This window comes from Pelobates fuscus, chromosome 3 (assembly GCF_036172605.1).
Source record: "Pelobates fuscus isolate aPelFus1 chromosome 3, aPelFus1.pri, whole genome shotgun sequence".
In the NCBI taxonomy this organism is placed as follows: Eukaryota; Metazoa; Chordata; class Amphibia; order Anura; family Pelobatidae; genus Pelobates; species Pelobates fuscus.
The window spans coordinates 172969057-172992978 of NC_086319.1; the positions used below are offsets into that span (position 1 = coordinate 172969057).

Sequence of the window (23922 nt, forward strand, 5' to 3'; positions counted from 1 at the left end):
GTTAACTTACATGGTATACACTAACTGTGCCATGATAGCTAGGCAAGAAATGTAAATAAAAAAAAACAAACATAAAAAATACAAACAGAGCAGCTATAGGATATTAGGTGTGATAGTTACACTTTTATAAAAATCTCTAAACATTATTTGTGGCTATATTGTGGAAAACATCTTTGTTAAAATGAGAACTGTGCAGAATTGACAATTAAATTAGCATTTTAAGCCAAATTAGGCTACTTGGAAACATTCTCATAGATAGCTATTATTCCACCTTGAGTATTTTAGTCTAAAATTTGCCATTTCTTTGTCAACTTAATTTGTTAATTAGCTTACACAGAGTGCACAACTGATAAAATACCCGCCATTGGTTTTAGTCATTCATACACAAGCACATGACCCGTGATGACAACAGAAAAGGCATACATACCAGGAAGGGGGACAAAGATCATACAGGGAGGCAACTTGTTCACATTGACCTACAAATTGGGTAAAACATAGGTTTGTCCTTACCTGGCGATGAATAAATACCACTGACCCCAACAGTCTCCACGTACCACCTTGTCTGTCTACATGTAGCATGCGCAGGATCTGTAGGAATCGAATACCCCTGAAAGAAGAAAGGAGTTTTATAAAGAATGCAAGACAGAGAGGGTTAAGTATTTGCTCACTTGTTAGTTATTGAGGTGACTCCCAATGGGATTAGGAAAAAAAGAGTGAACTGGTAATAAGGTTTAACAGAGCAACATTTCCATGATAGATTTTGATTTGAAGAATTTGTGCCAACATTTATTATTATTTTGTTTTGCTTTAACATGTAATTTTACATTTCCCCTGATTTGGCATAATGATTTATGGGCAGATCTATGCACAACATTTCTAACCAGGCAATTTACATGACAGGCTCTTGTAGGCACACACATCGACACCGAAAAATAAAAATGTTGGAAATAAATACATTTATTTTTATCATCAAACTTTTCCTTAAGAATAGTGTGTTTACAGTTAGAAATGATGTGGTTAATGTTAGAGAGGTGTTCAAGTTAGGTTTGTGTAGATAAGGGTAAAGTGTTGAGAGATATAGGTTTAGGATAAGAGAGGGGAGAAATTTAGGATAATGGGAGATTTACGTGTTAGAAAGAGGTTAAAGCTAGGGTTAAAGAGAAGTTATTAAATGAAGTAGCTGTAATAAAATCTTTATCACACAAACACACTTGTTTGCACTTTCAGGCTGTCTGCTTGGGGGGTGCCTTCCTCACTTGCTTTGAGCTTACTCAAAGCAGAGGTGAAGGCTGCTTTTAGAGAAGTATTGATTTAATATTTTTCTATGACAAAAATTGCTTGTGGATCATGGAGCCTGCCATGCATGCACCCTGTGCCCAATGTTTTGTTATGAAAAGTATTGGATTGACCAGGATATCATCATCAGTAATGATCTCCTTGAGACTAAGTGGTACTTAAGCGAGTACCGCTGCTGGATTAGATATAAGTAACAAATGTATTTCTAAAACTGCACTGTTCCTTGACATATCTACAAATAACTGTTATTTATATCTACCTCACACAGTCTTTTCACTTTTATGATGGATAATAGCGTTTTATGAACTATAGAAAATTAGTATGTGAGGGTGTTTCACAAAACTAGATTTTGAGTATTTGCTTCCCCTCTAATCATGTTATCAGTAATCAGTAAATCTGAGATCCAATTCTCACACTTCCCCAAGCCCAATAAACTCACCAACCTAATTGCAGATGTGGCGAAGACTTGTCCATTGGATCCTACACTAAGTACGATGATAGAGGCGATGACCACAATGAGATCTGAGAAGAAGAGAATATACACGATGGATTAAATGAGAAGCCACATCCTTACCAGACTTTCAATACTACCTGACATAATGCAGCACAAAGCACATATAAACCGAAAAATGCCATTCTACACAGCAGTGTCTGCTCTTTGGTTCTAAAAAATCAAACTCAGAATAAAGTAAAAAAAAAAACAAAGCAAATTAACTGTTACCTAATTTGCATTTGTACCCTCAAAAGCTATGAACAGAGATACGTCATAACAATGACATGGAAGGTCTATACACGTCTATCTTGAAACACATACCTACATGTATATTAAATACTAAAGGTAAAAACAAACTTATTTGTTTTAATCAAAAGGATAGGAACAGGTATTACTAATTTAATAAAGCCACTTTTTACCACAGGTCTTCACTGAACTCTTTACAGCTCTAAATTATGCATGTATCATTGTGTTCATCATTAAAATTGTAATCTAGCAACAACTATGACCAATTTTTGTTTTCAGGGTTTTCATGAGCTATGTATATGATATATTGCTGGCTTAGACCTCTATAAACTTTTTTGATCCTGAGAGTGCGCCTGGTATGGTAGACCATCATGTACTTACAGACATTGGTACATTTATCAAAATGTTGTTTTCTAAAAAGTGCTCTATGGTAAAGGTGAAGCAATCAACATGGAAGCCAAGGGAACGAGCAGACATATTCCATTGGTGACTCCTCTCCTTTTACATTTTTGCAACAATCTTTATAACAGAACAGTATGACAAATCTCCCAAGCTGTTTCCATTAGCGAACACTAGGCCATTAGCGAGTATTAGGAGGTTTGTATCCTTAGTACACTATGCAAAAGGAGCACAGCGACGCCCAAACACACAGAAATGCAAGAATATGCGGCACACTTATAATACTCACCAATATGTTACAAAATCAGTTGTTTAAGTCCTCATGAGCCACATCACAAAATTGACACTGGGAGCACTATGATAATAGGAGCACTGTGTGCCTGCCAACCAATACAGACACTGGGAGCTACCCAAACAAATGTGCACTAAGGGATTCATTACAAAACAAGCAATTGCCACATTGACCTTTTTAAAGCACAGAGCCCAGATAATTAGCCATTGCATTTCTAGCATGTTGAGGATGCTTGCGGCACATCAGCTAAAAACCACTGCATTATCCCACCAAGAGAATATGGGATTGCAGTGATTTTGAAGAGCCTGTTTTTTTTTTGTAGCTATACACCCAGTCACCTCATGTAAACTTAAAACAAACTTAAATTTTAATATTCAGACAGTATTGAAAGAGTTTGCACAAAGTTTGCATGAATTTGCAGCTCTCTAAAGTTTTAATTTAACAGAATGTCAGGGAGCATAAAGCCATAGATTCAGTACATGGGAGTGCTATGATAAAGTGCTCTTTTTTTTTTTTTTTTGCATGACCCGAGAAAAAGCACAACAGTAATGGTACATAATTAAATATTCCATATATTAACAGTTGTTTTTATATACGAAGATATTTACAGGGTACAAACACAGTAAACATTCATATGTTACCATTACACTTAAGGTTTGCAAAATAGTAGTCATGGTTTTTAATATTAATTCCCTTGAGATAAGATCTCAACCAATTTCCAGAATCCTACCATAAGTGGACATTCCCACCACATATGTAAGTATGTCCCCTTAAATCCGCATCCTCTCCAGCAAACGTCAGTTGTAGTTTTGTGCATTCTAAATAGCTTAACAGGAGTTCTGTACCATCACAACATGGTTTTAAAGGATTGTTCCTGGAGGGTTACACACATAGAAGTGTTATTGGGATGGGCAGTTGAGTCTATCCACCTGAATCTTTGCAAGGATATTCATATCATGGTTTATAAGTGATATAGGTCTGTAGTTTTAGCAGGTCTTTGTCTGGCTTTGGTATTAGTACTATGGTAGCTAAGGACATGTCGTGGTCTGTGTACCCCCTCTCTAAGCTCAGCAAATAACCTTGACAAATGAGGTATAAGTTCCTCTCTGAAGGTTTTATAGTAGGTCCCGTCGAACCCATCAGGTCCGGGAGCCTTATTCTCTTTCAGACCGGTAATGGCCTAGTCAATCTCCTCGTCTGTGATTTTGGAAGCTTGTTTGGCTATCGCCTCTCGTGGTAATTTGGGCAGTCCCAGGTCACTCAAAAATATGCGCACCCAGTCCTCCTCTCGTTCATTCCGGGTCTCGGAGTTCGGAGAGTGATTGTAAAGCAATTTATAAAAGTCAGTAAATACCGAAGCTATGTCCATCGGTTCGGTTTTAATGGATCCGTCTGCATGTCGTATAGCAGTGATATGGGAGCATCTCTGTCAGGGCTTGAGGGTCCTAGCCAGTAGGGTATCCATTTTGGACCAGGTCATCTAGAAGAAGCGCTCGTATGGAGTGTCTCACCGCCTCCAGTCGTCTAAAAGTCTCTCCCTCTGGGTGCATTTGATGCTTTTGTTCTAGCGCTTTAAGTTCTGTCAGTAGGCTATCCAGCACTTGATACTTCTTTTTCTTCTTCCTAGTCACTAATCTAATAAGAGATCCCCTTACTACTGTCTTGTGGGCCGCCCATCTGGTACTTGTCCCCAATTTGGGGTTGTTGTTTATGGCAAAGAACTCTAGTATCTCAGCACGGATCTGCTCCGTAATCTCAGAGTCTTGTAACAAGGACGTATTAAGTTTCCATGCCCACGGGGACGCCACGCAAAGGTTTCCCAGAGTGATGGTCACCTCGGCGTGGTCTGACCATGTGATGGACCCCACCGATGAGCCCTTAATCCGCGCCAGGCTACATTCATTCACTAGGAAAAGGTCTATTTTAGAATAAGTTCCATGCTGGGCCGAGTAGAAAGTGTAGTCTACTTCGCTCGGATGATGTGCCCTCCAAACGTCCACCAGGCCCACAGCGGTTACAAACCCATGGAATAATTTGTCTTGTCCTCCCCTCCCATGCGATCAAAGCACACCCCATCGTGCACTCCTGTCGACAGCTGGACATGGCACTGCGTTGACGTCCCCACCCGTTAGGATCATACCGTGCGGTAATGCCTTAATCTTGAACGTTAAGTTATCCCAGAACCCTGGATCTGGTTGATTCGGTACATAGACATTGACTAAGTGGTTTACGTGGGAAAATATACTCTTCAAGGCAAGCTTAGAAAATATTTGGGGGGGCGGGGCCAAGCCGGCGAGCCGAGCGGTCGGCTGCAAGCTGGGCTCCCGTCTAATGAGCTATACTACTACCGATAACCGCAAATCCTGAGCTGGAAACCAAACCGGGAAGCACTGACTGAGATAAGTGCGACATGCTAACAAGCCTGATACCCTCTATACGCTCCTCGGAGATCAGGAGCATGAGCTGGCTAGACGAGGCCTAGAGGTGAGGGGACTGGGGGGAAGGCGGCCGCTCTCCCCGGCCCTGCATCGGAAGGGCAGCTGCGCCAATACCCTGTCCCTCCCCCCCCCCCCCCGGACCGATGGGGGTTATCCCGGTCAAATCTTGAAAGAATACCGGCCTAATAAGGCCCAAATGATGGTGCTCCATCAACAGCGGGAAGAAATGAACTCAAGCAAAATGGCTGCCGCCACGCGCGCCCGACCTGCAGAGAAGCCTGACTTCCTCACTAAGCTGGACAATCTATTTGCAGAGTTCTGGGAGAAGATAGCGCTCAGGGAGCAGCAAGCTCAGACACACAAACCTGCTACCCCCACACTCCCACGGAAGGACCGGCAGGTTCCCAACACGGACGCACGCTCCCTCCAGCAGCCAGAGCCCAAAAATGGTGCAGAAAAAGACGCGGCAATCAGAGGGGCCGCAAACCAGCGCGAAAGACCCAGCCAACGGCGACATCTCACCGCAACAGGGACCCTGCAAAATCTGGCATACCACTAAAGCAAGCGGCGCAGACCCTGCAGACTCGACATCCCGCTCCATGCGGGGACCAGGTGCTGCTGGGGCAGCCTGGAAGGCACCCACCACGCTCCTTCCCCACCCAGAGGCAGACCCCCGAGACCAACGGGAGAGCCATACCTGCTTACCGTCATCCAGGGACTATCCCAGAGCACTGAGCTGAGGCATCGGCTGATACCGCCTCACTACCCCGGGCGCAGCACCTGCAATCATAAGGACATGTCCTCTTGTGCTGCACTCCCATACCAGTGTTGATGATGATGCTAATTTAACTTGATCTGATTGCATGTCACACCATAATCGAGGTCCTAGTTACCTGATCCTACCTACACACACTCCATGACACATTGGGGCAACCCAGGGGCCCACATCCCTAGCAGTACTATATCTGTACACCCTAAAAGCCACACACAATAGGCACACTCTATATACCTGCACATCACTATAATATTCTAACTGTGCTAGGCATACACACACATTGTTAAACAGGCACGTGGGTTGCTAGTTAACACTTATCACACCTAAGCTTACCTATACAATCTGAGCTTATAAACCATGCAACTACCCTATCTGACACCGTATTGCTATTAAAACACCAGAGTGGCTGAAAGGGATGAGGGTGCATTAAGCACTCAGTTATGCTTGTATACTTTTGAACCGTCCTGAATTTACTAACACCTGGCTGCTAGACTGAGCAAACACTCATTCATTGCATAAAGTTAATTTTTTTTTATCAGTTACTACTTCTAACAATGTGCAGAGCGGCTATATAAATCTACGGAATAAGCATGACTACTATATACAAAAAATGTGCATTTCCCTTGTATGCCATGACATTGGATAACTGTCTTGATTATGTCGGTCTGTTTTGATGTAGTGGCATTGCAGACCAGTTTGTAACTCACTGCACAAAAAATAAAGAATAAAAAAATAAATACAAAAAAAATAAAATATTTGAACTTCCCAATCCATGCACCAAGTTGCAAAATATACAAAATTGTAAAATTGTAACAATAAAGCAGTAAACAATTGAACCATACAACATGCAGCAGAAACCCTCGGACGTAGGCCTCGGCACTACTTTGGTGCCACTCAGGTGGGCATTTTACCTCGTCTCCTCAGGGAAAAAGGGTGCTGGTGCGCAAGGGAGGAGGGGTGAGTACAGGGAAATGTGACCTAAAATTGAATATGGCCCATTCTATCTTATCGGACTCTCGCAGCCTCTAAAAAGGGCATATTGAGCTACGATGTAAGTGTACACTTGTGGATCACTGGAGAGCAAGGGGTCATTTTTGTGAGGCTGATGATGATGCAGGCAGCTTCCTAAGGAGGTGCCAACTGTTACCGTACCCCTAAGTGAGGTCCCTCTGTGGTTGTCACGAGACATAGTGAGCCGCTCTTAAACAATAATTGGGAACCCTTTAAAATTGCATTTTGGCAGTTTGTATTCCGTTTTGGTTATTAACAACACTTTGTAGCTCACTCCCCCATCTGGGTAGGAATATGGATATCACATGAATTTGATATGTGAGAGCGTGCTGCTCGGGCCGGAAGCACATGAATTGTGCGGTAGCATAACATCAGCCAGGAGGTCATGTAGGCAGTCAAACTAAGGCAGCCAATGTCTAGCATATGTTATTGTACACTCTCTAACAAGATATTTGTTTTTAGTCGGTCTTTTTTTTTTTTTTTTTATTTGTCTTATTTGTGTTTTTTTTTTTTTTTTTCGTATTTTGCGTTGTTTTATATATATATTCTGCAAACCATGAGGGTTTTCAAATATTCCTAACTTCTGAAATGCATGGAGAATATATCTACAGGTTAAACACTACTCTCCCTATTACTAGCAGGCCCTAACCAGTCTGTATGAGTAATCAATATCTAGATATGCCATGGTTTAGGTGGTAGTCCTTCTAATATGGTTATTTTTTTCCTGAAACATTTCAGTGCTGGGCCTGCCCGTAATGTGTGCTTCTAGTTTCCACCAGTGAGAACCCTAGGGAAGGGCGATTATTCTGGCAACTGGAGAGCACAGGTGTCATGTATAGTGGTATAATCGTGCTATAATTAACTATAATTAACTTAACTATATGCAAGAATAAACTCAACTGTGTCCTCCTAGCCTTCGTAGTTATGATGTCCCGATGCCCAACCCCGTGCAGTGGGGATAATAGGTATGCCCACAGATGCCCCATGAAAAGTAGTATGGGATACTCATAGGGGTAGTATGCCTGCGCTATCTAGCCTTTAACCAGTCAGGGGTGCATCAGGCACCGGGGAAGTCCATATGTGTCAGTCCTCCGAGGGAAAATTCTGCGCCATTCAGAGAACTGCTGGGATTGGCTAAGCAGGGTGAGAGAACATGAATATGGCTGTCCTGCAACACCAGCAACTTAAAGGGGAAGCCCCAGGCATATCGGAGACCCAGTGCAAGGCTTCGGTGATGGGCTTCCATTCTTGGCTGCGCTGGTACAGGAAAAGGTCTGTGCCTGCATGCTTGATGGGCCCTTCTCTGCTCTTTCGAAGCAGGGCCTCCTTCATCTGGAAGTGGAGAAATCTGATAACTACATCCCTCGGGGCGTTGGCATTGGCTCTCAGAGCACGCAGGGCCCTATGTGCCCTCTTCATGTGCCATTGGCTGTCTGGGACGTCCAGCAACAGAGGCTTCAAAATGGTGAGCAGGAGATCTTGAAGGGGGCTTTCATTATCCTTCTCTGGTAGGCCTCGCAGGCGTAAATTATTTCGCCTTGATCGGTTGGCCATATCCTTTATAGCCAGTTCCATCTCGACCATGCGGGCGGTGAGGCGATTTACGTGGATGATCACCTCATTATGCGCCTTAGTGGTGTTTTCCAGGCATTCCTCTAGCCGCGCGGTTCTTGTGCCTAGTGCGAGCATTTTGGACTGTAAGACCGCCGTTGACAACTCAATTTCACCGGCAAGGTAAATGCGGACTTCAGCCAGCTTGGCCAGGATCTGTGTGGTATCACCAGAGGAGGGTTCCACATTTGGAGCTGCACGAGGTGAGGGTGGTGGGGACGCTACGACGCCATCTTGACTTTCGCCCGAGTTTCTGGGCAGCAAATAGGTTCCCGGATTCAGGTCCTTTCTTTGCATGTTTTTTTGGGTTCCACTTGGGTTTAAGTAGCTTTTGTGTGCCTATGGTTGCGTGATAAGAGCGAAGCTCTACTCAGATGCGTCCAGCTCTCTCCTGAGTCAGGTCACGCTCCCCGATAAAGCGCACTTTCATTAATAATTTAATTTGAAAAAAAACATGGCAGTGAAAAATCATCCAATTGTGCTATGCCAGCCTCTATTTTGTAACCACCCACAATTAAAATGTATACATCTTTTTTTATCAGCATTATCCTGATACTAAAAGTTTGGTGCATGGTAAAAAGTATAATTTTATGTTAGAAAAACAAAACAAAACTGTACGTCTTCTATGTTTCCAACATCTAGATTACAAAGCAGGTTTTATTTGCAAATAGTTTTTATAATTGGGTTGTCAAATTTCAGTGGCCAAGTAAAAGATTGTTTACATTTTTTAATCATACAGTTGGAAAGAGGATAAGAATACAACACAACCTTTTTTTTCATTTATTTTTTTAATCTTTATTTTTGCAATGGCAGATCGTATGGTAAAGTAACATTTTTAGGCTTATGCAAAAAGGTTTTTCTTCCTGTTGTTGTGGTTGACATGGTCGCTCTCTGCCAGGGTTTAGTTTTTAATAGTCAAAGAAGAACAATAACAGAAAACAAACAAATAACCTTGGGGAGTGTTGCTTTCAACATGTTGTGTTGGAGTGGGGTTGTGTTTGTTGCAGTGTTATTCAAGGGCTTTGTTAGCGTGCTTTTATCATAGGATGTGACATGTGCGTGGGGTGTGATCAGCATCCGAGTGTGTTGAGTTGGTAGAGGACCATGTAGAGCAATGAAAGAGTGATTATATAATGTCAGAATTACATTTTGTATTGGGTGTCATAAAAATGTAGCTGCTTTACTACATTTAACAGGTTTGCTCTAGGTATGTTTATCTAATAATCGTATGCTCTTTATGTCTACCTTGCTTTGATTGTTCTGCGACCCCTGAATCTATATAGGTTTGCCTTTTCCCCCTCCCCTCAGATTTTTTCAAAGTCAATAACTATTTACAAGTACCGGTCCACTGGACATCCCCGCCCCCAGGAGCCGTATATAGATTTATGGATAAGTGGCATTGGGCAGCACGCCCAATGGATCCCTTCCTGTCACCACTTCGGTCGAGAACCATGCCGTGTACTCCAAAGTTGCTCTAATTCTAGATTGGAAGGAGGTGTCTAGAGTAGAAATGTACCATTTCCACGTGAGAATTATTTATTTTTTTTACCAGAAGTTCCTTGTTGGTTAGGGTATGAAGCCATTCCATTTTAAAAAGGAACTTGAGTTTGGTTAAGAATAAAGTGAGTGTTGGACTGCCCGGCTGGTTCCAAACCTGAAGAATGAGTTTGCGGCCCACCGCTGCTATGATCATAGAGAAGCGTCTATTAGGTATGGGGTCACCGCGTACAGGTCCCAACAGTAGGAAACTGGGATTCAATGGTATGGGCATCATATTGTTGTTCGTTAAGTATTGTGTAACCTCTCTCCAGAAAGTCTGGATCATGGGACACTCCCACAGACAGTGATACATATCTGCTTTGTTGTGGGTGCATTTAAAGCAGGTAGAGGAGTCCTTCCTTGCCATGAGATGCAGTCGATGTGGCGTGAAGTATGCGTAGTGTGTGGTTTTCAGGAACATGTCTCGATACGTAACCATGGGGAGCAGTTGACTTTGAGTGTAGTGTGAGTTGAGGATGTTCTTAGGGGTGATGTCGGGGAAATGAGTCTTCCATTTCCCCAGATCAGTTTTTAGTGTGTTCCAATCGGGTGTGTATCGTAGAAGGGCATAGAGGGTAGAGATGGAGTAAAATGCTGGGTTTGTGGTACATAAAAGACGATCCAGAGAGTTACTCCAGTCAGAGTGTGAGGTGTTTACTGACTTTGTAAAAATAATGTCGTACTTGAAAGTATGCATACCAGGTTATGGGAAGGTCCGGGAAGCGCCCCCTCAGGCACCCCATGGTGAGAAATGTGTTTGTGTCAAAATCTACAAAGGAACTCAGAGACCCGAGACCCTGCCTTGACCACATTGTGAATGGATATGTGCTGGATCCGTCCTGGAACTCGGGGTTCCAGAGCAGGGGTAGGTGTATGGAGCATAGCGGGCTTGCCCCCATGCTGGCCCGAGCCATCTTCCAGGCCTTAATCGTGACAGCCAAGAGAGGATTTGAGAGAATGTCATCCGAAAGTAGGTTGTGTGATGTGTGTAGGAGTACTGGCAGGGAATACGGCTGCGCCAGAAACGATTCCAGGGCTAGGTCTGAGTATCGTGCAACACAACATTTTTAAAAATCCCCAACCTGCCCCTCTCCCCCACCAAACCTGCTCCTATGGGGTTATAAGTGGATAGCGTTTACAATTACGCGATACGTCACCTTCCCTCCAAAACTCTATGCAGATACAAATTGTATGTTAAAAAAAATTCTGACATGGTAATTCACTGAAGTGAGAATTCAAGTTGAATTTCAAATTTAAGGCCAAAGAAGCTCAGTTGAAAGTTCAGCTACTTTAAGCCTAAATGGGAAATTCCCCTTGAATTCTCACTTTAGTGAGAGCCTAGTATTGCAATATCTGGGGTCAAAGGAATGACAAGATTTGTAATGGAAGCCATGAAAGTTTTGACCTCTTTCCAAAACAGTCTCACCTCGGGACAGAATCAAAAATAGTGATAAAAAGCTAACTCCCCTCCACCACTTTTCAGGCAATTTGAAGATTTAGTCTAAGTGTGTGTTGGTGGCTGTGAATATATATATCATATATATGATATGTGGGTATCAAGATAAGATTATGAAGTCTAGTTGAGACTGAAAGGATGCCAGATAAATCTAAGGCAGGAAAATGAGTGGTCCATTTTCATGGGCCTAAGAAAGTGGCATCATTGGAAATTAAAGTGTGAGTCTAAGCAAGAAAGAGGCTAATTTAGTATGAAAGGCATACCTCACAAGTGTCAATATTTAGGAGGGACAGTCTCTCTGTCCCTCTTTTCTATCCTTATGTCCCTTTTTTCTGTACACCAATAGGTGGCCAACTTAGTGCCCTCTAGCTGGTGGTGGGCTGGGGGAGAATTGAGTCAGAGGCGGTTTCCTCCCTGCTTCCTTGCGCACCCTGCACTGATGTTGAGAGACGGGTTATGATATCACTCCGGCCCTGGCATCATTAAAGAGTGTGCGAGGGAGCAGTGCAGGGGAGCACAAAGATTACATGATTCCCACTGGACCCCAGGGAAAAGATCCCCACTGGACACCAGGAAAATTATCCACTTCAGCTATCCCAAAGGCCGGGAGGCTGAGTGGACTTAAATAAAAAAAATAAAAGAGAATGTGTATTTGTCTGTCAGTGAATATGTGTAAGTGATGTGTAAAATCAGTGAGATTGTGCATCAATGAGTGTGTGTGTCTGTCAGTGTGTCAAATCAGTAAGAGTGTCTATCAATGTGTGTCAAATTAGTGAGTGTTAGTGTCTGCCAGTAAATATGTAAGTGAACAAAAATAAAATTAAAAATTTATACGACTAAAAGTGAGTGCTCACTAAATGACCCCATCCCTAAGATTTAAAAGTACCAAGCAATAATAACACAAAGAAGCCCACCCAACCGAAAATAAAGTTGACATTTTTCTGGTTGGGTGTGCTACTGTACATTATTATAGAATATGTATGTGTCTGTTAGTGTCTGTCAATGAGTGTGTCCTCTGTGTGTAAATGTGTGTGTCAGTATTCTCTGTGTGTAAAAGTGTGTGTCTCCGTGTCCTCTGTGTGTCAGTCCTTATGTGTTGAGGTTGAGAAATACTGCTGTGAACTATTATAAAAGTGTTAGAAAATCAGTCTGCGTAAAAAAGAGATACAATGTTCTTGTTCTAAATTACATTTTAGTTGCAAATAATTAGTACTAAATCATCAGAAACTTCTCAGAAGAGTCCCACCTCTGGACTCACCTCTACTCACCCCCTTCAAAATTAAAGTGTCTCTCTTTGTCCATTTGACATATTTGAGCTATGCTTTTGGAAATGTGAAGCAGTCAATAGAGTGTGCCCAGTCCAGGTGTGGAGCTACTGGTGGTACCACTGCTCCAGGGCCCCAGCGGACCAGGGAGTCCAACAATGCCTTTTGCTCCCAAGAGCTGCATGGGAACCTTCCTAGTCATGCTGACACTACCAGAAGATCCAGTGTCAAACTAGAGGCAGGGCTGCAGTAAGGCTCACTGGGCCCGGTGGGAGACAGTGCACACACAAGGAGGAGAGCTGACGGTGAGTCAAGGGTATATGTGTGTGTGTGTGTGTTGTGTGCACATGGGTCAGTGTGGATGTGTATGTGTGCAAATGCTAACACTATAAAAAAACACACCACAGGATTTAAAAGTCAACACTGTACACAAAAACATCCTTGTGTGCAAACACCAACACTATACACAAACACACCCCTGCATTCAAATGCAAACACAACAACATCAGTTATATCCACAAATATACAAACATTCACACATTCCATACAAAAACATGCCTACATTCACACACAAACTGCATACACATACAATCCATCAAGGATTAGAAAATGGTAGATCTACAGCTGACAAAGAGCGCACCTAAAATATTTTTTTGGACCAGGAGTCTCTTTACAATTGTTCATCTACTGGTCCCGTCATTAAAGGTCAATTGAGATATATTAAAATTATAGATTTTACAAAGCAACTGACTTGGAGATAGCTGAAGGAAGAAATATATTACATGGGGTATTTGTTGTAGAGTTGTTAACAGGTAAGCACGCACCATTCTTGTTGAAATATCCACACAGTACCATGCACGTTTTAAAAAATGGGGACCTTCTTACCAATAATTGAGATGGGTTTCCGGGCAAAGCGGATCCGACCCTTAAATCCAACGTATTTGCTGCGACAGCCAGCTGACCAGAGTCGCACAAGATATTCAGCACCAAAAAACACGACCAGCACAATCTCCTGCAGCAGAGAGGGACATTTTAATTAAAAGGACAAAAATGATAGAGTCCTTTAAATTATGCTTTACACAAGTGCCATGTACGATGTATGATTACCACACAAGAAAGTCAGTGAATGAAATAACATGTGCGTGGTGTGTATTCCGTGAGAAAAGTGAAACATCAAACTTTGATGTTGGCAGAAGAGAATAAAACTAGTGGCCATTTAGTGGTGCTAAAAAGCTGTTATTTAAAAGTATACAACTGGTAATTGTGTATAAGCGCAGGTAACTTTTTTTTTTCTTTTTACTTTGGGGCTGAATATTTTAGCCAATGCAGACATCCTCCCAATGTAATTTGTCAAAGTGTTCTAAAACAGGTTGACAACTTACAGGGCCCTGCAGAGCAAGCATGACCATAAAGCATAATCATGACACATGAAGGGTTAAGCAGGGTCATGACTCATGAAGAGCTCCTCTCACTGTGATAGTGTCAGCTAAGTGCTCTAATCCAATAAGCATGTTTATGTATTGAACCTGCTTAGATCATTGAAGACATATAGCTTCTCGTGCAGGAGAAGACCAGATGTGGTGCGGGCACCCAGATAAGTTGTCAAACTGGTCTAAAATGGTTTGAAAAATTACTATGTGAGGATGTCAGGGCATGCCTGGCATAATAATTACTACAGAAGCCATAGTGCTAATGTTACGTGGAGCATTCATTTGGGAAAACCCTTAATGATTTTGACTATGACCAGAAAGCGCCAAAGGGTATTGGCTGGCTTAGGTGTTGGTGATGATTACATTTTTTGACCCTGCATTTGTACTAAAATCCTCTGTTATTTAAAAGTCTATATTGGTGTTTGAAATAGGAGTGCCTAGACCAGGGGTGCCCAAAAGGTAGATCCCCAGATGTTGTAAAACTATAGCTCCCACGATGCTTTGCATGCCTTTAGATTGCTGTAGAATGACAAAGCATCAATGAAGCTGTAGTTCTACAGCATCTGGGAATATACCTGTTGGGCACCCCTGGTCTAGACTAAAACAGTTATACATTTGCAAAATATTGCATAATGCACATACATCTTACTCTGCCCTTAGCATTCACACATACACTGCAAGACTTAACTGTCTGCACACTACGTAATCTGTGTTACTCACCATCCAGAATAGAGTTCCAGTGGCAAATTCTGAGTAATGTTCAATGGTGGATAGGACGCTGAATATCAAACAGATGAGAACAAGGAGGAACCTGTGCATTGAAAGAGAGAAAGAGTGAGAGAGAGAGATAAGAACTTTAGGGAAAGACTCTGAGAAAGCCTCTCTTTGCGTCCAAACATAATGAAAGCCACTTTCACTGTGCTGCCACTATTTTGCTAGCTAGACTCTACAGTTTAATTGTTGGTAAACTGAAATATAAGATATATACCTCCCTGTCATAGATGCCACATTACAGGACCACATATTTAAGCCCCAGGAAGCAGGATGACTCAAGTAAGTTTATTTTAATCTCATAAGAGCAGACACTAGGTCGCCATAGTAGGAATTTGCCAAAAATGGGGTACACTGATTCTGTAGCAGGCTTATGCAATGTATACCTTATATTAATTCCCATTATTTATGCCTGACCTGTTAGCAGTGAAGCTAATTTAACCCCTTAAGGACCAAACTTCTGGAATAAAAGGGAATCATGACATGTCACATATGTCATGTGTCCTTAAGGGGTTAAAGCTAAGCGAGTTCGCTAAATTCTGCAGTTGGTTCCAGCAGCATCCTAATAATCTATACATATATATATATGTAAAGGCAGAGCCTGGAGTTGTGGGAGGGGCTAGTGCTGACATAAGAACTCACCTATCAGCACTAGAGCCGGTTCGTGAAGAAGGTCCTGCAGCTGCCGGACACCTAACTGCTCCACGTGAGAGTTTCCCTCGGTAATAGTCAGTGACCGGGAGATCCCCTCTGACTTCCCGGGGTCCCCAAGCACAGAGGTATCACTAAGTAGCCCCAAGGAAGAGACCCCCCATGAACAAGGTTCACGGCGGGTAGCGGCAGTCCCTTGCGTTCGTTACACGGTCTGGGTTCGTGTTAAATCTATCAAGTTAGGGATTACACCTCACCATAAGCACGGGCTATTATGTTTAAAGTTTCCTATCGGTGTGCCATGTTCGGCACTTCCCTTCATTACATGCTGTCAGGGAAACTCAAACCTGTGTATTCCGTTATTTACTATCACTTAGGCTAGTCTCAGCGTTACTACTATCTTCAGATTACTAGACGATATCGGCACCTGGTGGCCTGGTTAGACAATTACAGGTAATAACTTCAGTGCTTAATCACTTCTGTGCTTTAACGTATGTTAAGTTTATGTGTGTTAATTTTCCCTGAATAAGGGTAGTTCTGGTTTTCCATCACTATGATTAACTACGAGGTCTGTTTTAAGCATCATAGTTCCTGAACATTACAGCCATAGTCATGTTAACCCTGCATTATCATTCATCACCCCAGGCTCTATAGGTCTGTAATTCGTGATACAGTTGCATTTCAAGGTCCAGTATCTCTTTTTCCTATTGTTGGTACGGGCATTTAAAACTATACATGCTTAGTTCTAACGTGAATTCGCTCACTTAACAAACACGTTTGTGGTAACAATTGTAGAGCTATGGGGGGGTGTATAGGAGTATTTTAGATACATTGGTATATTAATATGACTCCCTGCATGTTATTGTTGGTTATAGACTTCTTTCGTCTTCCCCCGGTATACATCTTACGGTTTGGTTACATAAGATACCAGGACATGCTAAAGGTGTGTAACATGTCACTTTGACGCTACTTGTAATCTAACGGGCATCAGATAATCTTTAAGTTCTACATATACCATTGGTATATACCACAGATAGGTATCATTACTGACTTCAGCCACTTTGGTGTTCTAGGCATAAGCACGGCCTCATTTCTCTACACAGACTCAAATAAAATGTCTCATAGCATGTTTCATTATTATTTTAGACTCTGGAGGGTGTCGCAGTGACACTGCCCACGTATCAGCCACTACGATTGATAAGTCTTGCTTGAGAACTTGTGAAAACTGTTTAAATTCTTTCTAAATCTACAAGGTAGGCCATTACTTTTATGAGAGAAGTTGTATTATGATAACATTTTCTGACTCAGACAAGATTCTCCTTTCCACATACCCTTAGGTGCTCGAATAATTACCGATACATCAAACACTTGGCATACAAATTCAATTCAGTACATACAGATAAGTTTCGCCCATTAGGATATATGGTTATTTCCCTGTTTCTATCAGTCCTTTAGATTAGTAATATTACTGGCTATTGGGGTAATAGGTGCCATATTTAGCTTTCTCTGGCCTTCTATAGTCTTCAGAGTATGAGAACACCCATCCTCATACTCTGAGGTATTCGGCCATCGGTCCAACGCACAGTTAGCCGCCTCAACAGTTACATAGCGAGGGCCTAACTTGTCACACCCAACTCTGTTTTCTCTTGATGTCACAGAGAGGCCAACATCCCAACACTACGTTCCGTGGTAAATAGGCCCTCGGTCCAACTCATAGATAGAGTCCCTCAAGCATCTTGGCATTAGTAGGGCCTCACATGTCACCACTTAGTGAATGTTTTTGCCACTTGGCACTATTTAGCAGCCAGTACCCTGGAGACGAGATCCTTATTTCAATTCTCATTTTTAGTATGTCACAAGTTCCAGAAGGGGGAGATGAGCTTTCACTCCCTAGCACCCCAGCTAGGACGGGTTCACCATCTGGGAGACGTGAATCGGCCAGTCCTTCATCTATCAGATCTTGGACTATACCACGCATTCAAGCCTAACTTAGAAGAAGAAGCATTCCATTCCTGGCTACTGCCAGGAAAGCAGAATTATTTAGATTAATGCAGACACACCGACAACTCTGGCACAGGGGAAGGGTCTAGTGGGAACATCAACATGCCTGACTTACAGACCATGATGAATTCTCTTCTATCATCCATGGGACAAATTAGAGATAGGATCAACCAATTTGAATCTGGCCAATTGGCAACAAACCCAACATTGTCTGATGCTACATCTCTAGCAGCTGCTACGGCTATATTACAGGGTAATGTAGCTGACCCTATATCCCCGATTTATACACTCATGAGTACAGCAGCACATATATCCCGGAAGGTAAGGATATGGTATGTACCAACTTGCCACAGAGGAGAGAGAAAATCGATACTTATATGCATAAGCTGGTGGACCTAGCGCACAAATACAGCGGCTATGCCTTCTATGACTATCAGAGGACATTTTTGGCTTAAGCAGCAGCAACTCTGGCCCAGTGTAATACGGTCATTAACTGGAGTAAACTGGATACAGTTGTTCTGTAGGCATTTCGCTGGCCTCAGGACTCCAGCCTGTGCTGTGTGTTTCTCAACCTCCCACGCGACAAATCTCTGTCCTAATGACGCCTCTGGTTCCTGCCAACAAAAGTCATAAAGGATAAACTTGGCAGACCAATTGTGTTCCTTGGCAAATCCCAAATATGTAATAATTTTAATGCAGGTGCTTATGGGCATAGTGCCTGTAGGTCATTTGCATATCTGTACCCTATGTTTCTGAGCACATTCCCAAAAAATGTGCCCCAATTAACTACATTCCAAACAGTATTTCACATCTGTTAACATTATTAAGTTGTCTCAACTGTTAGCATCACACCCATCTCCGCAATTAATGGATTTCTTGGTTTCAGGGTTTTCTGATGGGTTCCACACTGGTATCTTAGCTTTATTGACCGGAATTTTGGAATGTAAAAACTTACAGTCAGCTATTAATGACACAGGTTCTGTTGATACACTGTTGCTACATGAGTTGAATCAAGAGTTTATCCTAGGCCCCTTTCCCACATCCCCTTTTCTACTTGGCATACAAACCCAATAGGTATTGTCATGGGTAAACACTCATTAAAAAAGAGGCTAATTATAAACCTGTCCGCACCTCACTCCTCCACTATCCCCAGTTTAAATTCTTTAATTCAATCCGAAGAATTCTCTCTACAATATGCCACAATAGATAATGCGGTTCAAGCTATCATGTCAGCCGGGTTTGGGGCATGGTTGAGCAAGACAGACATTGTCAATGCCTGTAACCCCTTAGTGACCAGGCCATTTTTCAATTTTATTACCGTTAAGGACCAGGGCTCTTTTTACATTTCTGCAGTGGTTGTGTTTAGATGTAATTTGCCTCTTACACATTTACTGTACCCATACATATTATATACCATTTTTCTCGCTATTAAATGTTCATTCTAAAGATACCATTATTTTCATCATATCATATAATTTACTAGAATAAAAAAAAGTAAAATATGATTAAAAACAAAAACAAAAAACACAGCTGGCCATCATGCACCCATGTCCCAGTTGGAACATGTCTGAAGCCGGCCAATGTAATTCACCTCCATCAAACTGTATGTTTTTGAAAAGTACACACCCTAGGGCATTTCACATGGTGGCATTTCAACACTTTACATGCACTAATTCTACCACCAGTCTCTGTCAAAGTTTTTGTGGTGTTATTTTTCACTCACACATTCTACTTTGTGCATAGATTCTAAGCTCCTGTTAGGTGTTAATGCCAAAGGACACCCCAATATGTACTCGGCATCATCTCCCGAGTACAGCGATAACACTCATGCATACGTTTGTCGGCTTCACTGGGGGGTGCAAAGCAAAATGTCTGATATGCGTTTCAAATTTTACATATCTTGTTTGCCTATCTTCCTTTTGGGGGCCTTATCAGATATCCCAATGTATTTTCTTGCCATGAGCGTGCATATATTTGAAAAGTTTACACCCCACAGTAGTTGAAGAACATCTGTGGAGGTAACTGTTCAATCCTCAATTTTACACACGCACACCGCTTTTTGACTGTGATTTAGGAGAGCCCGTTATTGGTTATTGCAAGAAAACACCCCAGGTTGTTTTCTGCGAGGCCTCCTAAGGACACCCATGCCCCCCATGCATAGGTCTGCCAGGATTTTGGGAAGGTACGGTTACAATTGTATGACTTGCCATTTGAGTTGAAATTGAGAGTATGTCTTCTGATAGGCCTATCTTTAGCTTGGGGCTTATCACATACCCCAGTTTTATATATCGCCACAAAAGGGTACATACTTGAAACGTAGACACCCCGAGGTATTGCATGTGGAGTGCTTTGATGCAACTTTTTTTTAGCCAGACAAAAGATAAAAAAAGTTGAAGAACGTGTGTGGAGGTAACTGTTCAATCCTCAATTTTACACATGCACACCGCTTTTTGACTGTGATTTAGGAGAGCCCGTTGTTGGTTATTGCAAGAAAACACCCCGGGTTGTTTTCTGCGAGGCCTCCTAAGGACACCCATGCCCCCCATGCATAGGTCTGCCAGGATTTTGGGAAGGTACGGTTACAATTGTATGACTTGCCATTTGATTTGAAATTGAGAGTATGTCTTCTGATAGGCCTATCTTTAGCTTGGGGTTTATCACATACCCCAGTTTTATATATCGCCACAAAAGGGTACATACTTGAAACGTAGACACCCCGAGGTATTGCATGTGGAGTGCTTTGATGCAACTTTTTTTTAGCCAGACAAAAGATAAAAAAAGTTGAAGAACGTGTGTGGGGGTAACTGTTCAATCCTCAATTTTACACACGCACACCGCTTTCTGACTGTGATTTAGGAGAGCCCGTTGTTGGTTATTGCAAGAAATCACCCCGGGTTGTTTTCTGCGAGGCCTCCTAAGGACACCCATGCCCCCCATGCACGGGGTAAATGTAACAACATCCCCCCCCCAAAAAAAAAAAAAAAAAAAAAATGACACCAAAAAGAAAAACTGAACGGCAAATGTTAAAAAATAAATTAAAAATGGGCCAGCGTGTGGTATCGTTTGAAGCAGTCGCCAATGCAGAGTCCAGGCTGCCCAGGGCAATCAGGACAGTAATATACACTGTCTTTTCTCTGCCCCCTCTTAGAACAGACCCTGCATCTTTTTTGGGGATTCTGCTTTGCCGCAGTAGGGGGAATTTTAAAAATAAAATGTGTAGCTCCAACTCTGCTCTCTCCCATCACCGCCCGGGGAGCAGGTGCATAACGGTACAAAATCCCCGAAATTATCTGAAGCTGAAACTGTAAAAATCTCAGTTGCGGTGTTTGCTTGGTAGATTGCAACCTTTTTGTACCAGGCCCTTGTCTTTCGTATAACTAGGTAGGGCTGCAGCAGCTCATCTGCCAGATCAACCCCACCCATATGACGGTTATAGGCTTTGATGCACACTGGCTTCCTCGTTCTCTCAGCTCTGCCACGTACAGGGACCTCCACAGTCCCCTCAGTGTGGATGGTGGTAAGAAGGTACACATCCTTCTTGTCTCTGTACTTAACTGCCAACAGCTCCTCTTGGCGCAGAGCTGAGGTCTCCCCCCTTCGTAGCCGGGTGCGTGCAAGTTGTCCTGGGAAACCTGTGCTGTTCTTTTTAATTGTGCCGCAAGCTACTGTATCAAAACAGTACAGTAGCTTGAACAAAGGGACACTTGTATAAAACTTGTCAGTATACAAGTGGTACCCTTTGTTCATCAGGGGGAATATCAGGTCCCAGACAATCTTGCCACTGGTTCCCATATGTTCTGGGCAACCTGGAGGGTCAAGGTGGCTATCCTTTCCCTCGTACACCCGGAAGGCCTGAGTATACCCAGTCTCGCTATCACAGAGCTTATACATCTTTACACCATACCTAGAGCGCTTGGAAGGAACATACTGCTTGAATCCCAGCCTTCCCTTATACTTCATCAGGGTATCATCCACGCATATATTCCTTCCAGGTGTATAAGCCTCTGCAAACCTGGCAGCAAAGTGGGTAATCAGGGGGCGGATTTTATACAGCCTGTCAAACTGGGGATGCTCCCTAGGGGGACACAGGCTGTTGTGGCTGAAGTGCATGAAATGCAGAATCATTTCATACCTCTTCCTCGACATACATTGGGAGTAAATGGGGGTAGAGCAGATGGGGCTACTGCTCCAGTAGGAGCGGATGGAGTGCTTCTTTATGATGCCCATCAGCATAGTCAATGCCCAGAATCTTTTAAATTCTGGCACATCGATGGGGGCCCATTGCTGCTTTGCCAAAAAAGAGTCCGGATTTGTAGCTCGGAATTGATGGGCATATAAATTAGTTTGGGCGACAATGTTCCCCAATACATCATCGCCCAGAAACACCTCCATAAACTGCTGAGGGCTAAATCCTGTGACATCCAAATTAATGCCAGGATTTGCAGTAAAGGATGGGATGTCTGGCCTCTGGCGATGAGGCACTACCCACTCCTCAGCAGTTCTGCCAGCTGGAGCAGCACGTCTCCTTCTGGCAGGGGGACTAGCAGGCACAGATACAACATCACCAGATACATCACTAGCAGCAGACACTGTATCTAGTGATGATGTATCTGAGCACCTGGCAGGGTCAAAGACGCGTCAGACTCTAGCGCAAGGGTGGCATATGACTGCTCAGCGCGGGTTGACTTCCGTGACCCATGTGCCATGATCACAAACACTTTACTTAGTGAGCTGTCAAAAAAAAAAAAAATAACCCCTGAAAAAATGAACAGACAGCAAAATAAGTGATGCTGTGCAAGAGCCTGTGATCTGTATAGTGATCACTGGCAGGACAGGGGTTAATCGTTCTGAAAAGAGCTTTTGGGTCTCAAAAAAGATCACAAAAAAATGAACCCCTAAAAAAAAAAAGGCACAAACAGCAGAAAAGTGCTGCTGTGCAAGAGCCAGTGATTATAGTGATCACTGGCAAGACAGGGGTTAATGGCTCTGAAAAGAGCCTTTGGGTCTCAAGATTTTACAAATCCCTACCTATAAATACCTAAATCTCTCTAGCTAAACCACAGATCTCTCTCCCTCTCTAAAACACAAGTGAAGAGAGGGAGGCAGATCCACACTAATCAGAGAAATGGGGAACACACTTGGGATGAAATTGCTAATGTGGCAAGCTGTGATTGGATGACCCCAGCCTGCCCCTTATGATGTGGCATGCTAGGGACGCCCCCAGAAGCCCCATGATTCACTGCCTTTAGAAAAACGGGGGGGGGGGGGGGGGGAGTTAATATTGATCCTTTTATTTATTTTAGATTTATTTTTTTATATATATTATTATATATGCACGGAGTGCCAGGACCCCTCAAGGCACCCATCACATGCAGAGCATCACTGCTATACTATCAGAGCTTCCAGAGCTCAAAATAGGTGCAGTCGTACCAGGTACGTCCAAGGTCATTATGGACTGTTTTCTGCCAGACGTACCTGATACGTCCGCAGTCGGGAAGGGGTTAAGTTACTCCCGATTCACCTTTCATTATGGCATCTCAATGGAGAAACCAGTATTATTTTTTCAATAAGCTAACATTTAGTTCTAAAAGTAGCCCAAAAATAACTCATGTAGATGTCCATCAGTTCTTCACTATATGGACAATTTTATCACCGTAGAGAGTAATGCTAGTACACCACATAGTCTACAAGATGCCTTACAACTATTTGAGTGTCCTGGTTTCTCCTTCCAAAACAGAGGGTCCCAACATCATTACTTGCGACTGGGTCACTCTAGTCATTGCTGGGTTCGTTGAATTTTGCAATGAGGATCATCCCTCAGGGCAGGTCATTCATTTCTAGGCTTCTCTGTTTCTTACCAGGTCTGCCCTCCGAGGACAGTAGGGTTTCTCTTGATGGCCAGGCCACATCAGATTTGCGGATGTGGCAGAAATTTCTATGTCAGTAGAATGGGAAATCAATGTTCATTCCTCAATTTTCCAACAATTCCCCAATGCTCTGCTTAGAAGCCGCGGCTTCCACCGGCTTTGCAGCAATTTGTGGAGACCACTGGCTTTGTGGTGTACTGCACCTCTGGATTTAAGACTGTGTTAAAGGGAATCCAGAGGTGCAGTACACCACAAACACCTCAGAGATTACCAATCAGTGGGAGCTTGTTCAGGTCTCTATCAGACCTTTTGGATAAGTCACCATTCGAACCAAAGACCAATCAAACCTTAAAAGCTGCTATATACTTAGCTTTTTACGGG

The 23922-nt window shown here is 42.9% G+C and overlaps 1 protein-coding gene across 1 annotated transcript in view; it reads right to left on the reverse strand.

The window, feature by feature from the left end:
• The window catches only part of LOC134602642 (potassium voltage-gated channel subfamily KQT member 1-like), a 152516-nt gene that overhangs the window by 58429 nt on the left and 70165 nt on the right, over nt 1–23922 (reverse strand). Inside the window, exons 3-6 of the mRNA XM_063447745.1 lie at nt 14972–15062; nt 13707–13833; nt 1740–1818; nt 511–607 (exon numbers count right to left, since the gene is read on the reverse strand). Of these exons, the coding sequence (XP_063303815.1) occupies nt 511–607; nt 1740–1818; nt 13707–13833; nt 14972–15062 (394 nt within the window). The remainder of the gene's footprint in view (nt 1–510; nt 608–1739; nt 1819–13706; nt 13834–14971; nt 15063–23922) is intronic.